At 35.8% G+C, this 16,857-nt stretch overlaps 2 protein-coding genes across 3 annotated transcripts; both read right to left on the bottom strand.

Moving 5' to 3' along the window:
- Positions 1-4,901: 4,901 nt before the first annotated feature.
- On the bottom strand, positions 4,902-16,374 carry LOC120081759 (seryl-tRNA synthetase / serine-tRNA ligase). Of its 2 annotated transcripts, none has more exons than XR_005482945.2 (10): positions 15,989-16,374; positions 15,830-15,900; positions 15,073-15,234; positions 14,891-14,996; positions 8,104-8,297; positions 7,509-7,612; positions 7,234-7,417; positions 6,567-6,746; positions 5,553-5,869; positions 4,902-5,305 (listed from the first exon to the last, which is right to left on the bottom strand). XR_005482945.2 is itself a non-coding variant. In XM_039036912.2 (10 exons), exons 1-9 carry the CDS (start codon positions 16,119-16,121, stop codon positions 5,657-5,659), a joined length of 1,347 nt encoding a protein of 448 aa, XP_038892840.1. In that variant the 5' UTR covers positions 16,122-16,374; the 3' UTR covers positions 4,902-5,305; positions 5,655-5,656. The 2 variants fall into 2 exon arrangements, 1 of the variants encoding a protein (XP_038892840.1); XM_039036912.2 differs by having other exon boundaries at positions 5,655-5,869.
- LOC150034882 (uncharacterized) lies at positions 10,817-11,893 on the bottom strand. The gene has a single exon (XM_090315319.1). The coding sequence runs from the start codon at positions 11,755-11,757 to the stop codon at positions 10,969-10,971; it is 789 nt and encodes a 262-aa protein (XP_090171445.1). The 5' UTR covers positions 11,758-11,893; the 3' UTR covers positions 10,817-10,968.
- Positions 16,375-16,857: the final 483 nt, after the last annotated feature.

The raw sequence follows: 16,857 nt of genomic DNA, 5'->3' as shown, positions 1-16,857 counted from the left end.
GAAGGAGGAGGAGAAAAGATTTATACCAAGCAGTGCATCAGATTTCATCCTCCAACGACAAATTGTGGACAGACCTTCAAAATGGCTTCCACACTTGCTAATAAGCTTGCATTCTCCCAAAATTGGTAGGCATCATGATCACGCACGATCCCCAAATGATAATGCATTTGATTTCACATCTCAAAGAGTAGAGTTGGAGTTGGTCAAATGTGAAAGGTACATTATGAGAAAATTGAATCTCAGGTTATGTTCTCTTCCATCCTCTTCACTGTTTATGATGTGTGTGTGTATTTTTTAATCAGCCTTACTTTTGAGTCTTGGTCATTCTGTTAAAAATGAATATTATACCATCAACTAAAACCAAATTCAAATCCTTTCACGTCCAAGTCTAGGATTCGGAAATCGGATTCGACATTTAATGGTCCCAACATTTCTCTGCATCCCCTACTACCTAACAACGTCATTCTTGCTTGCCTTAAACTGCCTCTAAGAGTTAAGACTGCCTTCATAGACCAACATGAATCCTTTCAGCATGTTTTATCCTTACTCACATGTTTCTTAGGAAAATTTCCAAGAGATGACCCAACATCGAATAACTCCAAGCTAAGCAGGCTTTCTTAACCATATACTTTCATATCCTTAGGATATGTCTCATTCAGATGTGATCTCATTTCACTCGTGTATCCCTCCTAAACTCAAATTCTAGAAAAGTCTAGATTATTTTTTTTAGTAGCATAAGTCGATATTTTTCATATATTTTTGTCTCTTTATTATTGGCTGATAGAAAATTAAGGAAGGGAATTTAATTGAACGAAAGACCAAAATAGATTTGTTTGAATTTTTCAAGTATGAATATTTGAACGTAGTTAATGAGACTCTTAATAAGATTTAATATTTATTTATAAGAATATTTCTTTAAAAAAAATACTGTATTTCGCGAGCTACAAGATTGTTCATTATTTGGTTTTTTAATCCCAACCAAAAGAGATGCCAAAGTTGAGTTGTAAGTTGTTTGTGCTCATTTGTTCCTTCATTTTCATTCATTTATCCTAGAAATAGGAAATTTGAGTAACTTGTTAGTAGAACTTCGATTGGATGATCCCTTCAATAATACATCGTTTAACCAATCTATTGTCTTTAGATCTTTCTAAAAACCAATTAGGGGTTCATTCTCGTGAAATATGGAATATATGGAGAGTTTATGAATACATAAATGTTGCATGTTTCTCATTTACGAATACATTGAGAGAGGAAGACAATCGCACCTTCGTAAGAGTCTCCAAGCGATTGTGCAGCACTTGTTCTCACCCTCGAACAAATCTGTAACGACCCGAGTTCAAGAGGGGTACATGAATGAACCGATATCACATCTGAATGAGAGGAATCCTGAAGACATAAAAGTATGGTTAAGAAAAGCTTAAAACAATTGAAAGTTACTACCTATACCAATAAAGTGCACCTTTCTTTTCGATCGCTCAATCATAAGAACTCCAAAGTTAAGCGTGCTTAGCTTGGAGCAATCCTATCCTATATTGGGTGACACTTCCGAAATTTTCCTAAGGAATGCCAGGGCCATCAGGTATCGAATTCATTAACCTTAGCTTTTGTATGCCTTCACCCAAATCCAAATTGTCACTAATGAATTGAATTTCTTGTCCGAACACATCATCTACAACTCTCATTCAAATGATATTTTGATTAAACACAAGTTTTAGGACAAGAAATATACCATGTACATATAAGATTTTAGAATAATCACTTCATTACAAAGAGAGAAAACATTTCAGCTTCTCTTCTAGTTAAAAAATGTTGGTGTAAGTTAAATATATGGGCAAATTCATTTGAAGTTGAATTTTCTTGATCTTTACCATTATATTATTGACTATTAAATACGATTTTGGTCCTTTTATTTTGAAATTTGTTTAATTTTAGTTCTACATTTTCAAATGTTCCAATTTTTTACCTAAAATTTAGTTTTTTTTTTTTACTTGTTTGTTGTTGATTTTTCAAAAAAAAAGGTGAACCATTATTAATTATTACTATTTTCATATTTTTCTTACATAAAAATTGTATTATTACTATTATTTAATCAATTTCGATAAAAATTAACTTTGAATTACTAGATTTTAGATTTATTAAAAGTACAAAAACCAAATTCAGACATTTGAAAGTATATGAATTAAAATTGAACAAACCTCAAAGTAGTGATAAAAAAAGTCTTTTAACCTTTAATTTTTCTTATCTATGAATTAAAAAGACATCCTAGTACTTTAAATCTTGTTCTAGATTTTTAGATCGAGACTTTAATTTAAGACCACGTTGAATGGTAACCTAACTAATATGAAATGCTCTAATATAATTACGAATGCCAAAAGTTTGATATAAAAAGAAAATTCGGTTAGACAAAGTTTGATACAAATGCTCTAAGCTTCAATGCACATAACACGACCATAGCAAATATCAACATAAATGGTAATGTAATAAATCACCCTATCGACACTAAGTCGAGAACTAGTTATGTAACAAAAAAATGAATGGTTCTAAATCCATCGCCATGGAACCACTTACTTTGAATCAAAACCAACACCGACGAGGTAACCTTCCTTTTTTCTCATAGATGTCACACTTTCAACGACGGATCCACATAGGGGCAGAAGGAGGTATGTGTCCTCACTCAAATTATCGATTTTTGTATTTTTAATATTAAATATGAGTAATCACATATAATATATATAATGAAAGTCATATCACTTTTTATGTTTAATGTGTGACTGCACGTGACCCGCGTTCGAACTTGTTCAACTTCAGTTCGTTTTTTCTATTATTTTTTTTCCTACTCCGAATTAAATGACGTCTATTTATATTAAACTATTTGAAAATAGTAAATAGTTCAAATTTCATTGATTGCTTCTCTAGTCTATGAGTGCACAAATTGAGGCAGCTTCGTGCAAGCCCCAAAGCATTGTTCTTTTTCTTTTTTCTTTTTTTTCCTTACTTTTTAATTTTTACTTTTTACTTTCGGGTATATATTGTCTAGAATTTAGTATCTAATATTTTACATAATTTAATTGAGAAAAGCTTCATTCTATTTTTAAAATAATCGATTTTAATTTTTTTTATTATTTATTTATATACTTGAGGGGATAGTTTTAGAGTTGTTTTCAAATATAGAAAAATGAGTGAGTTATTTACAAATATATGGTGATAGATAATGATAATTTACTATATTCAAAAATATTTTTAACAGTTTTGTAATTTAGAACAATTACTCATAATTTTATAAATTTGGAATACATATAAATATTTACACTTTATAGCAAAAAGTTAAAGTGTTATGTAGTTTTGGAACTTTTTGCTATAAAATGTAAATATTTTTAAATATTTTTTATATTTAAAAAGACCCCTGAATAGTACTAACTTAATATATCAATATATTTAAAATTAGACTTATATGAAGACAACAATATAAGTTTAATCCCCACTTATTGTTAAAAGAAAAGAAAATTTTAAAGTTTTGTCTTTCAATTTTTAAATTTGTATCAAATAGTTCTCTATAGTTTAAATAATTTTTTTTATAGATATTTGAACTTTAAATTTTATATCCATTAAAACTTTCGACTTTAACAATGTCCAATAGATTAATAAGAATTCAATTTTGTATCCAATATGTTTGACATATATATTTTTTAAAAATTTCATTGTTATATGAGAGAAAATTTATTTTATCTCTAATTGAATATGAAAGTTTATTGTATCTAATATATATGTGAATTTTAAAAGACATTAAAAAAGTTGAAAACTTATCCTACACCAAACTAAAACTTTATGTATAACAAAACATTTATTTAAAACAAATTAAAGATTTTTGTAAAGATATTTTTTAATGTGTCTCTATTGCAAATAAGAAAGCGTAGGGATCTATTATACACATTTAAAGTTTAGAGAACATAAAGACAAACAATAAATGACATTTAACTTTATTTTAATTGTACTCCCTGTGACATATATTCTTGGATCTGCCACTGCATACTTCACGATTTCCTAACCAAACAAAGAAATCAAAATTCCAAGTTTAGATATCAACAAACCACTTGAGTTTCATGATCAAGCTTTGATTTCAACTAGCAAAGTCCCTTGATCCACAAGTCCTTTGATCCAAATTTTCAATTAACTTTCGATTGATTCTCTACTTTTGTAGGTTTTGAAAAGGAAACAACCAAGGAGTTTATAATGCATGAAACTCTCTTTCTTTCTTTCTTTCTTTTTTGTAATTCATATATTTTTTATGAAAAAAAATTATGAATGATAAAGAAGGTTAAAAACGTAAATTGAATCAAACTTTTTGCATAAATAATAGTTCATTAGTATACTCATGAAAAAAAAAAAATCAAAGTTTAAGTAATTATATAATTAGACTATGATATAGGATGTGAGGATATACCAACATAATCCCAAACAGTCCCTATGGGTAAAAAAAAATTATCTGAAAATGATATATTTTTAGAAATGTATATTTATTACAAAATTCAAAGATAAAGAGAGAATATCAAAATGTTAAAAATACCCCAAAACGCAGTTAAATTTTAATTATAAAATATTAGTAAATTTTAAGACATTTATAAAATATCAGTTCCATAGCAGCCGAATTCCATAAATCTTTCTAATTTTCTACAACCAAGATTTTTCTCTCCTGCCACACCCATACCATGTGTTATTTTTAACCACGTGAGCTCACCTTCTGTACAGAAGAGATACAGAAAAAGATGAGATACAACATCAATTCAACACAACAATAAGAACTAAATCAAAATTTGATGATGATGCTCAATTATTCTTTTGAAAAATTCGATCAAAATCAAACTTTTCAAATAAACCAATTGAAATAGATGATGCAAAAATGCTACTCGATCGATCATATCAAAAATTTTATTTGATACGAAAGCAGGTCTGTAAAATCTCAATAACATTGGCCAAAGAACACAAACTCCAAATTGTTAAAGCAAAATAGAAGAAATTGTTTTGCATAAACTAATCTTTTCTACTCTTTCCAACTTCAATTTCCCGAAAAATCTATTGAAGCCAGTCGACATAATGTGACCACCACTTTTACGTTCTCGTGGTTCACACGTCTAACTATTATTAAAGTGATAGCTATATTATGCCAACAAGCATTCACTAGCAATGTCTCAAACCTAATCTGAATTTTCTAAATAGGAATTTCCAGACCATGTGGGAGTGGTCCAAGAATTTCATAATTGGAGTGAGCTTTGGGCTTGCTTGACAAGACTGAAACCGATTGCTAGCCCTGCAAAACCCCAATAAAATTAGTTTAGAATCCAAGCATACTCTAAACCTAGTCATATCAATCTCAAAGATGATGCTCAAACTTTTCTAAATGGTAAAAGTAAAAGAAAACAAACCCAGATATGAAAGTTTAATCTATAACAGTTTTGTAGAGTGTATTACAAATGATAAAACAAAAGTAGGTTTCAAAAGATGAATCAATGGAAACAGCCATGTGTTCTAGTGTTTTAAGATAATTCGATACCCACCAAAAAAGATAGTTTGAAGTTCCAACACAATACTGTGGCCAATTTCCTTTTTCCTTGAATCAGAAGATTTATAAATCAAAGGGAGAGAAAAGAAAAGTATACAATTAGGCCTTCGATTTCTTCCCTTTGGCATCGCTCGCCGTCGGTTTTGCTTTGAAGGGTAGAAAAGTCTTTCCACCCAAATATGGTTGTAGAACTTCAGGTACTTCAACCCCATCTTCTTTCTGGTAGTTCTCAAGAATGCAGCAAAGAGTCCTTTCTGTTGCTGTGAGAGTAGAATTCAGCAAATGCACATATTGCTTAGTCTGCTCGTTGCTCTGCAGTTGCATAATTGAAAAAATATAGCAGTTAAACACTGTGAATGAAAAAGGAAAGTTTTATCATAAAAGCAGTGTTTATTTAGTCCTATATACTTCAAAAATTTATAATAACCCCTAAACTTGCAAGGTTGTGTCTATTTAATGCCGCATACTATACAGAGTTTATATCATAAATCCTTCCAACTTTCAAGGTTGCCCATCTAATCCTTGAACTTGAAAAAATTTCTAATAGTTCACTCAACCAATCAAATTTAATCAAATTTCAATTTTGGGTCTAATGGTCTCTGTTGTTAACACTATCAATTAAGTACTTAAACACATTGACAGTATTTTTAAAGTGTTCGGTATTGTTAAGTGTTCGATGCGGAGTTGAATTCGAGGTGGTTTAGATATTTTGTGGCATGAGAATCAAACTTAAATCAGGTTTAGATACTGTGTGGCATAAGCATTAAATTTATAGAGGTATAAAATACAAACGATTAAACACAACCTGGAAAATTCAGGACCAAGCTTATAATTTAACCCAATAACATTTGAAGTTACAAGAATGCCAGAATAATAGACATAAATTAAGTCATAAGAATCAATCGCTCCATATTAGAAACCTGTTAAAACGTACGTTAGCACCACCAGGTTCAACAATCTTTATGCAAATCATATTCTCCAATAATTAAGAAGTCATGAAGAGACTTACCTTTTTCTGACCATATCGGATCTCTAACCTCCTGGACTGATAGTCAGTGCAATTAGAACAGGATACCAACTCCCTGTAAGTCTGAGATGCAGGAAACCATGCTTCTAAGTCATATTTCTTGGCAGCTGCATCATTTAATGCACCAGAAACTATGGCCACAACTTGGTATGGAATATTTAACTGTCAGAACACAAAATCTCACATCAGACAAATTACTACCACATCAGACAAATTACTACCACTGACTTGCTTCTTAATAGAAAACCAAGTTTCCACCGAGAAGAAAATGATGGAATTCAGAAAACAAAAGGGGATACAAAAAGAGACAGCCTAAATACCAATTCTCAAGAATGAAGAGTCCATGTTAAAAGAAGAAAGGATTCCAAGAGCTAATAGATAAGCACCAAATCGAAACCAAAGCTAAAAATACAAAAGGAAAAAGGATCCAACCAAAGAACAAGAACTAATTGAAAATATTTTTAGATATAGAAAAGAAAAATCCTAAAGACCAAGATTAAAATAAAGAGACTGGAAACAAGACAGCCCCTCTAAAAATAACACTTTTCCTCTCCAGCCATGTTTCATAAAATTGCCTAAATATCAGATTGCTAATTTGGAATCACAATTGTTTAACAGAGAAATCACGAATACAAGGTATAGAAGCTACCGTCTTGTAGAAGTCCTCAGAATTTTTAATCATCTCTTCGTGCATGTCCCACGAATCATTGCCATTTGGGCTGGTGATACAGAATTGCTCTACTTTCTCGAATTGGTGGACTCGGAAGATTCCAAGGGTATCTCGGCCATGAGAACCCGCTTCTTTACGGAAGCAAGACGAATATCCAGCATACCTGTATAGTGCATTAATAATAGTGAACTAAAACAAAATGCTTTCATAGGGTGCTGGAGAGTGGACAGGGTTTTTTAGTAAGATGCAGAAACCTTAAAGGCAACTGGGAAGGATGAATCCAATCTTCAAGATGATATGAACAAAGTGGTTGTTCAGCTGTGGCAATTAGATATTTATCATCGCCCTCGCCAGTAACCTAATGAACATCAATGATTTCATGATCATATTTTGGCATGCTTCCACAACAGCCCAAACACAGCAAAAAACTGTTTTACTAATGGAATGAGATCCTTGTTCTGAAATGTAAGACTACAAATAAAAATTTAATTTCCACATAAAGAAAATCATCAAGATTTGTTTGGGATCAAACAGGTATAAAAAGGGATTTTATATCACGTGATTTGAAAAACCATAAATTATCTTTAATTTATTTTGTTAGGAATGAAAAGAAATTGAAATAAATTTGGATAGAATTGTTCAAATGATTACTGGAAATGAAGGAAGAAAAATCCTAGCTAGTATATGAATTAAAATCCTGAAAAATTCAATATATATATATAGATAGATAGATAGATATCAAACAATATTTGAAATCAATATCGTTTTATTTCAAGAAGGAATGATCATTTCGGATCCATTGGGATTTAAATTCCTAAAAATCCTGTTGAAATAGTAATAACAACAGACCTTATAAAGCTCTTCATCAAATTGTGCCAATTGAGCACATTTAGCCATGATATCTTTTCTCATGAAGAAAGGAGTCTGCAGTGCTGTGTAACCCCTTTGCTCCAAAAAGTCAAGGCCATAATTTATCAAAGCTTGGTTCAAACGCACACCAACTCCTTTTAGATAGTAGCCTCTACCTCCTGCTATTTCAGAACCTACATATTTCCATAAAGTTTGAATTAGCATAAGACCCTGATTTTCTGTATCTATATTAAATTTTTAATGGGAATATAGAAGGCCTAAACTGGATGGATTCCAATGCAGTGACAAATGTGAAATTTGGGAATTTCATTTGATGAGATGAAATATATAGCGGAGAACATCCAGAGCTGAAGGAAGATACATAAAACCCTTTCTATTGACTAAAACATTATTCGATCCATTCAATCTATAATTTTTTAACAGAGTAAAGTTTACACCAACTTAGAGCATAAAAACTGTATCTTTTAAACTATTAGAAGAGGGAAATGTCACTGAAAGTTCAGTTGTCCCTTATGATTCACTAATGTCCTAAAGTTCTAATAATCAACAACCACAATAGCCTTATCTTCATGTAGAATCCTAAAGTTCTTATGATTCACTAAAGCTGGATGCTCATTCATCACATTGCTTAGTTTTTATCTCCTTGCTCTAAATGTAAGAGTAGAATGGGAAAGGTTTCAGTGGAATGGTCTTTCCACTCCAAAAGAGTGGGAATGGAAGAAGAGTAGTCATAGAGGAACACAGGGATCCAAAGGTGGGTAACTGGTAAGTTCTGAAACTAGGTACTTCAGCGTGGATAAGAGATTGTTTGGTTGCAGTGACGAGCTTAGGCAGCCCTCAGGGTTTTTGGCCAAGAAGAACGTTAGATTATGCAATTATCTTCTTTAATTCCTCTTGAACACGGGAGGTTGCTTCACTATAGTTTCTTTGGATCATTTGAAGGGAACAAGGTCACGAATTTTCAAGCCGGAACGAGATTTCTAGGCTTCTTCCTTCCTCTGGCTCCGACTCATCAGTTAGGAATTGGATTATTACTGAAGGGTCCCTTTGAATTATTCTCTGGCTTTAAGGAAGGATGTGGGGAACAAGACGTCAAGGGAGACAAGAAGCAAACAGGGGAGGGTGAAGAGTTGGATTCAGGATGGGATTGTGAGTTTCTCTTCAATAGCTCAGTGACAATCTTAGCGGGAAAACACAGGAAAAACTTGAATTGGGAAGTTTTTAAGAAGCTATGATAAATGATGAAATATAAGAAAAGAGAGACCCACACACAGTTTACGGGAAACCCTAGAACAGAGAGAAAAACCACGATACAGACCTTTTTCTTATTATTTTAATTGATACACTAAATACAAGAGAACAGGGTAAATAAATAGACAGTAGATAGCCCTAGGGTAGAAGACAATTACAATAATACCCCTAGGGAAAAAACCCTACTTTCAACACTCCCCTAAAGTTGGTGCATAAATATCAATAAGACCCAACTTGCTAATACAGTAGTCAAAATTTGGTCTAAGTAACCCCTTGGTGAGAACATCTGCCACTTGTTGACTTGAGGGAATATAAGGGATGCAAACGCTCCCATTATCCAGTCTTTCTTTAATGAAGTGTTTGTCGATCTCTACATGTTTGGTTCTGTCATGCTAGATTGGATTATTTGCGATGCTTATTGTTACTTTATTATCACAAAACAACTTCATTGGAAGCTCACTATCTTGGTAAAGATCAAATAGCACCTTCTTCAATCAGATTTCGTCACATATCCCTAAGCTCATCGCCCTGTACTCAACTTCAACGCTACTCCTAGCCACCACTCCCTGTTTCTTACTTCGCCAGGTGACAAGGTTACCCCAGACAAAGGTGCAATACCCAGAGGTTGACTTTCTATCAACGACAGAGCCTACCCAATTAGAATCGATAAATGCTTCAATAGTCCTTTTTTCAGACTTCCTGAACATCAGACCCTTACCAGGAGTCCCCTTTAAGTACCAAAGAATACGCTCAACTGCAGTCATATGCTCCTCATAGGGAGCTTGCATAAATTGGCTTACCACACTTACTGCATATGAAATATCTGGTCTTGTATGGGACAAGTAGATCAACTTTCCAACCAACCTCTGATATCTTTCCTTGTTAAGAGGAACTTTGTTGTTTATAACACCAAGTTTTGCATTATACTCCACGGGTGTGTCAACGGGTTTACACCCAGTCATGCCTCTTTCTTTCAGTAAATCCAGTGTATATTTCCGTTGCGATACTGAAATACCTTCTCTTGATCGAGCCACTTCCATTCCAAGGAAGTATCTCAGCTTACCAAGGTCTTTAATCTCAAATTCTCTGGCCATCTTGTTTTGAGCCTTGTAATTTCACCCTCATCATCACCAGACAGAACAATATCATCAACATACACTATGAGGACTGCAATCTTCCCGAAGTCGGACCTTTTCGTAAACAGTGTATGATCTGAGTGCCCTTGTTTGTATTCCTGTGCTTTAACAAATGTGATGAACCTATCAAACCAAGCCCTTGGAGACTGTTTCAGTCCATATAATGACTCAGTCTACAAACCCTGTGCTTGAACTGACTCTCGAATCCAGGAGGAGGGCTCATATAGACTTTCTCTTCAAGTTCTCCATTCAGGAATGCATTTTTAACATCTAACTGGTGAAGTCGCCAATCTTTCTTTACAGCAATCGACAACAAAACCCGAATAGTGTTGAGCTTGGCCACGGGAGAGAATGTTTCAGAGTAATCAACTCCGTAGGTCTGGATGAAACCTTTAGCAACTAGTCTGGCCTTATATCGGTCAATTGTCCCATCTGATTTGCATTTAACGCTAAACACCTATTTGCATCCAACTGTCTTGTGCCCTTCAGGTAAAGGCACCTGTTCCCACGTCCCATTTTTCTCAAGAGCCCTCATTTCTTCCATAACAGCCGTTTCCCATTCAAAACTCTCCATTGCTTCACGAATACTACTTGGGACCATGATAGTGTCCAAGCTGGTAGTGAGAGCTTTAAATTCGGGAGACAGATTGCTATATGTCATGTAGTTGTGCATAGAGTACTTTGCGCTTGAACGAGTACCTTTCCTCAGTGCTATTGGAAGATCGAGAGAGGCATCATGATTTTCCAACTCTCTAGGTTTCTCAACATGATCAGTCATCTGTATATCAAGGATTTCAGTAGTATCTTCCACTTCCTTATCAAAAACTGGCATTTTTCCTTTACTACTATCATTCTTAGCTGTCTCCTCATCTGTCACATTTTCAGTATTGCCACCTCCTTCATCCTTATCTTCCCTGCACTTGTCAGTCTCCATACATATATCAACATCATTAGTATCAGGAATACACGTACCTGGACTAGATGCAAGGTCTGATTCATGGACCGGAGCCGACTGTTCAACAGGTGGTGTCCCTTCCTTTCTAAGATTCTTCCTATAGTAGGTTATCCATGGAATCTGGTTGGTAGGGAGGACAGGACAGGCTTTTTCAAAACTAGAAGAAGGAATCGGGGCGGATTCCCCTAAAGGGATATCATAGGAGGACCAGTTAGGCTCTTCACTCAAGCTCTCCCCCTGAAGATGACTAACAGGGAAGAAGAGTTGATCTTCAATGAAAGTAATGTCCATGGAGACAAAATACTTACGAGAGAACAGATGATAGCATTTATACCCACTTTAGTGGAGAGGGTACCCAACAAAAACACATTTCTGAGCACGAGGGGTGAATTTTGTGCGATTTGGGCTATGGGAGTGGACAAACGCGATACAGCCAAAGACATGGAGGGGTACATCAGAAATCAGGCAAGTAGTTGGAAAGGATTCTTTGAATAGGTTCGAGGGATTATGAAAGACAAAGACACGAGAGGGCATGCGATTAATGAGGTGAGCAGCAGTAAGAATGGCATCTCCCCACAGATAGGACGAAAGAGTGGCAGACAACATTAAGGACCGGGCAACTTCCACCAAATGACGATTTTTACGCTCAGCTACTCCATTTTGTTGGGGAGTATAAGCACACAAGCTCTGGGGGACAATCCCCTTAGACACAAGAAAGTCATGGAAAGAGGTGTTAAAGAACTCTCGTCCATTATCACTCCTCAGAATCCCAATCTTTGCATGGAACTGGGTTTCAACCATGGTATAAAATTGCTGAAAGATGGAAGACACCTCAAACTTATCAGCAAGTAAGAACACCCAAGTGAGGCGTGTGTGGTCCATCTATGAAGGTGACGAACCAACGTTTACCAGTGGAGGTAGTAGTAGGTGAGGGTCCCCAGACGTCACTATGAATGAGGGAGAAAGGACTGGACGGCTTATAAGGTTGAGAACGAAAAGTAATACGACTTTATTTGGCACGAATACATACATCACAATTTAGAGACGCTATATTAATATTGCGAAATAAATGCGGAAACAAATATTTCATATATTGAAAGTTTGGATGTCCTAAACGATAATGCCATAACATAAAGTCATTTTCGAAAGTAGAAAAATTTAAAGATATAAAACCAGTTCTATGATCCTCCCTAGAAGAAGCATCGTCATAAAGGAAGTAGAGTCCCCTATCGTGCCGAGCAGTGCCAATCGTCATCCCCGACTTCTGATCCTGAAACACAACAGAATCTGGTGAGAAAATGGCCTTACAATTCAAATCTCTTGTTACTGATCGATAAAAGATTATATGAGATTTTAGGCACATGAAGTGTATCACGTAGTACTAAACCATCAAAAGGTCATTTCCCTGCAACCGGGGCAAAAGACCCGTCTGCAATTCTAATACGCTCATTTCCCGCACTTGGACAGCATGAAACAAACAATTTTGAAGAACTGGTGAGATGATCTGTGGCCCCTGAATCTACAATCCAGGGTTTCTTGCTATTAATGCTAATAAGGCCAAAAGATGGAAATGTACCTGATTGTGCAATGGCACTCACCCCAACAGCACTCAAATTGGTCTTATTATCGGCTGAGGGCCGATGTTGTGTATTCTCATTAACCAAGTCACTTACGAGTGCACGCCCAGAGTTTGATTTATCATGTGACTGTCGTCACCTACTGTTTGGGGCCCTGCTGTGCAGCTTCCAACATTGGTCCTTCGTATGCCACGGCTTCTTACAATGCTCACAAACAGGTGTGGGCTTTTTATCACTGTTGGCACTGGAAGCCTTTGTAACAAAGGTTGATGCATCAGTGGAAACAACCACAGGATTGTTCATAGCATGTGACCAATCCTCTTCCAGTCGAACCTCTAAACAAACCTCTCTGAGAGAAGGAGTAGGTCGTTGACCCAATATGCAACTCCGAATATTGTCAAATTTTGGGTTCAATCCAGCCAAAAACACATACAACCGATCTGCCTCTTCAAGTTTCAAGTACTGGGCCCCATCTTGTGCGCAGTTCCAGACAACCTCTCGACAAAGGTCCATCTCTTGCCAATACACTAATAATTTATTAAAATAAGAAATAACATCCATGGTCCCTTGTTTGCACTCATGGACCTATTTGTGTAACGTGGACAACCAAGATGCGTTCTGTCGCTTTGAGTACAAATCCCTGGCTGCCTCCCAGATATCTTTAGCAATTGTTGCATATAGTAAGGGTCGGCCAATCTGTGGCTCCATACTATTGATGAGGACAGACCGTAATAAAGAATCCTCCCCTTTCCAGATTCTTTCTTGAGGATCGCCTGGGATAGGTTTCGAAATTTCTCCTGTCAGATACCCGAATTTGTGCCCTCCTTCTAAGGTCATTCTAATCAACTGGGACCAGGAGAAATACTTCTCCCCATTCAGTTTTTCTCCTACCAGAAATCCTGCAGTATTTCCCATTCTCTGTGGTGACTGATTGAGGGTTTGGGCCAAAGGCCTTTCCAAATCTGAAATCTGCATTTGAAGATAGGCCAATCTGCATCGAACATCGTCAGGGTATTGGGCCGAACCACCATGATTTGGTGCGGCTAGAAAAGAGCCTTCGACCAGCGACTGGTTGTGAGAGGAACCAGCTGGGTATGCTGGAATCGGGGTGTCAACTAGAGAGAACACGATCAGAGGCTGCGGCGCTTGGAAAGGCTGCGGTGGCGTCAAGTCGACAGCTCGGATCCGTTCCTGGGAAAAACGCAGTTGGACAAAGGCAGATGCGATCGGCTGCGTCGGTTCCTCTCCTCGGGTCAACTCCTAAAGCGGTCGCGGCTGGGCAGAGAAAGGAATGGTCGGCGACTCGTGTGGCATGGTCGGTGCGAACGAGGGTTGTTGTGGCCCGATCTCACGATTCTGTCCTTCGAAGGAACCCTCGATCGACGTCGATGGTGCCCCCTGCGGTGGCTGGACGGCGGCTATGGTGGCTGGAAGAAGTTGCGGTAGGGCAAATTGGAGGTATTCTTTTACAGCTTCTTGGATAACAGCTTTCAGATCCATGATTGGAGCTTCGTCTGTAGAAGATGTCTGTGGTTGGTTCTCGTCAATGACGGCTAGGATTTCGTCGCCATACTCTGATACCATGATGAAATATAAGAAAAGAGAGACCAACACACAATTTACGTGGAAACCCTAGAACAGGGAGAAAAACCACGATACAGACATTTTTCTCATTATTTTAATTGATACACTGAATACAAGAGAACAGGGTAAATAAATAGATAGTAGAGAGCCCTAGGGTAGAAGAAAATTACAATAATACCCCTAGGGAAAAAACCCTACTTTCAACAATAAGAAATTTGTGCACGGCTCAATCGACAGAAATAAGATTTTCCATAATTTGTTACCTTTTTTGGTATCCGCAATTTCAAGAAGCTCAACAAGATCAACATGATTCTTCAATTTTGGTTTCACTAATTTCTCACCCCATGATCTGATAACAACATTATTAGCCTACAAAAAGTTGCTTTCATTGTTAAGAAAGTAAAGCATTACCAAGAATAAAACAAATGCAGTGATACCATCATACCTCATCATTGCTGACAGGAACAGAATCGTGCACAAGGTTTCCAATTATTTCCAATTTGGAGTTCAACTTTTTTAACACATCCTTAGCTTCGACATCCTTCTCAGCAGACAATTTTTTATTTTCTTCAGTGTCTTTAATCTTCTCAGATGCATCCTCACCAGCCTTCATTCCCAAATTTTACGAAGTAAACAACAGGAAGCATGGATATTGAACCAAAACCAAAAATTTCACAAGACATAAGTTAGGTATCTAAGCATTGTTCCTGCACTCAGAAAAACCCCACCGTGAACCAGAAACAGGAGACGGCACTCACTGTGCTAGAAATATTCAACTTCTAAATAAATATAGAGTTCTAACAGCAATACCAAGCAAAATACAGTGCAAATAACAACATCAACTACCAAAAAATGTAAGATAACCCTGACCGATTTGAGAGCGCCAGTTTCCTCTCCTACAAGCAAACAATTGCCAAATTCTTCCTCAGAACCTCTCTTCGACCTCCACTGGCCTCCACCATCCGTAAAAACAAATTTTCACATTCCACTATCCAGTTCATACGTATACTGTATAGGATGTCTTACAACACAAAAATCCAACCTCGAAATCGGAGACTAACAGTTGCATAGACTATGAAATTAACACAAGTTCCTAAACCAATTTTCTCGCAATCAATACAGTGAAGATATGTAATCTGATAATGCAGAAGAGAAAGCACAAACAACATGGAAGAAGAAAGATAGATAGATAGATGATTTACTATTCTAAGCTGGGCAATTTGCTTGTTGATCTTGTTAAACTCCTTTCTGAGATTCTCAAGCTCAAATTGGCCTAGACAAATTCCAATTCCAAAAAAGTAAGAAAAAAAATCAACAAAAACGATAGAAATGAAATAGAGGATGAAAGATTGGAGAATTACGTTGACGCCATTCCTTATCAAGCTTAATGACTTCATCAACGAGTTCAACGTTGGCAAATCGGCGGCGTTGAGACTCACGGATGATTTCAGGATTGTTGCCCTTCTCTTCCCTGAACAAATTGATGTCCAACATCTCTCTCTATATGGCTTCTGAGATTCCCCCTTCCACAGCACAACGAAGAAATTCCAAAAACTGCAATTCAGAGTGAGAGACCTTTAACCTACAAAACCCTAAACCTGAAATATACCATTGGCGGATGAGAATCCAACTGATTCAGAACCAAACCGGTACTCCAGGTTTAGACCGAACCTCCGAACCGCTTTCTAGCCGTCTCCTATCCATTTTTTGAAAGTCAAAATAATAGAAATAACCTTCCAATGTTTCTATTTTTCAAAACTAACATCTTTTTATAAAGTTGGTTATAATAGTTTTTTTCGGTACTTCTTAATCAAGATCGATTATCAAGATTTAGATTTAAAAAATGATTGTTTTATCTTATTGATTGTCTCATAGGATTGGCACTGAGATTTAACTAATTTTTTAAATTTTATACCAAATCTTATATCTTTTGAAATTTTCTCCAAAATCAGGCTACCTGTACCAAAATTTCAAATACTTCGCCCAACTTTTGTTTACATAATTATTAGAATTTTCAAATTTTCAATTATCTAAATGAACTTTTTGGAGATCTTAGATGATTATACTGTGATTTTTTAAATTTTGGGAAAGATAAATTTTGGAGAAAAATTAAGTAAGATTTAAGAAATAAATAGAATCTCTTTGTTAATTTTGTCCGAGATTTTATCGCGAAAGCTTAAAACATTCAATAGAATGAAAAAATTGGGGTATGGTTTAGGGTTGGCAAAAT

This window comes from Benincasa hispida, chromosome 7 (assembly GCF_027475165.1).
Source record: "Benincasa hispida cultivar pf3 chromosome 7, pf3_genome.v1.1, whole genome shotgun sequence".
In the NCBI taxonomy this organism is placed as follows: domain Eukaryota; kingdom Viridiplantae; phylum Streptophyta; class Magnoliopsida; order Cucurbitales; family Cucurbitaceae; genus Benincasa; species Benincasa hispida.
The sequence above is the reverse complement of the archived record's forward strand: the minus strand, read 5'-3'. Positions and strand labels throughout refer to the sequence as shown.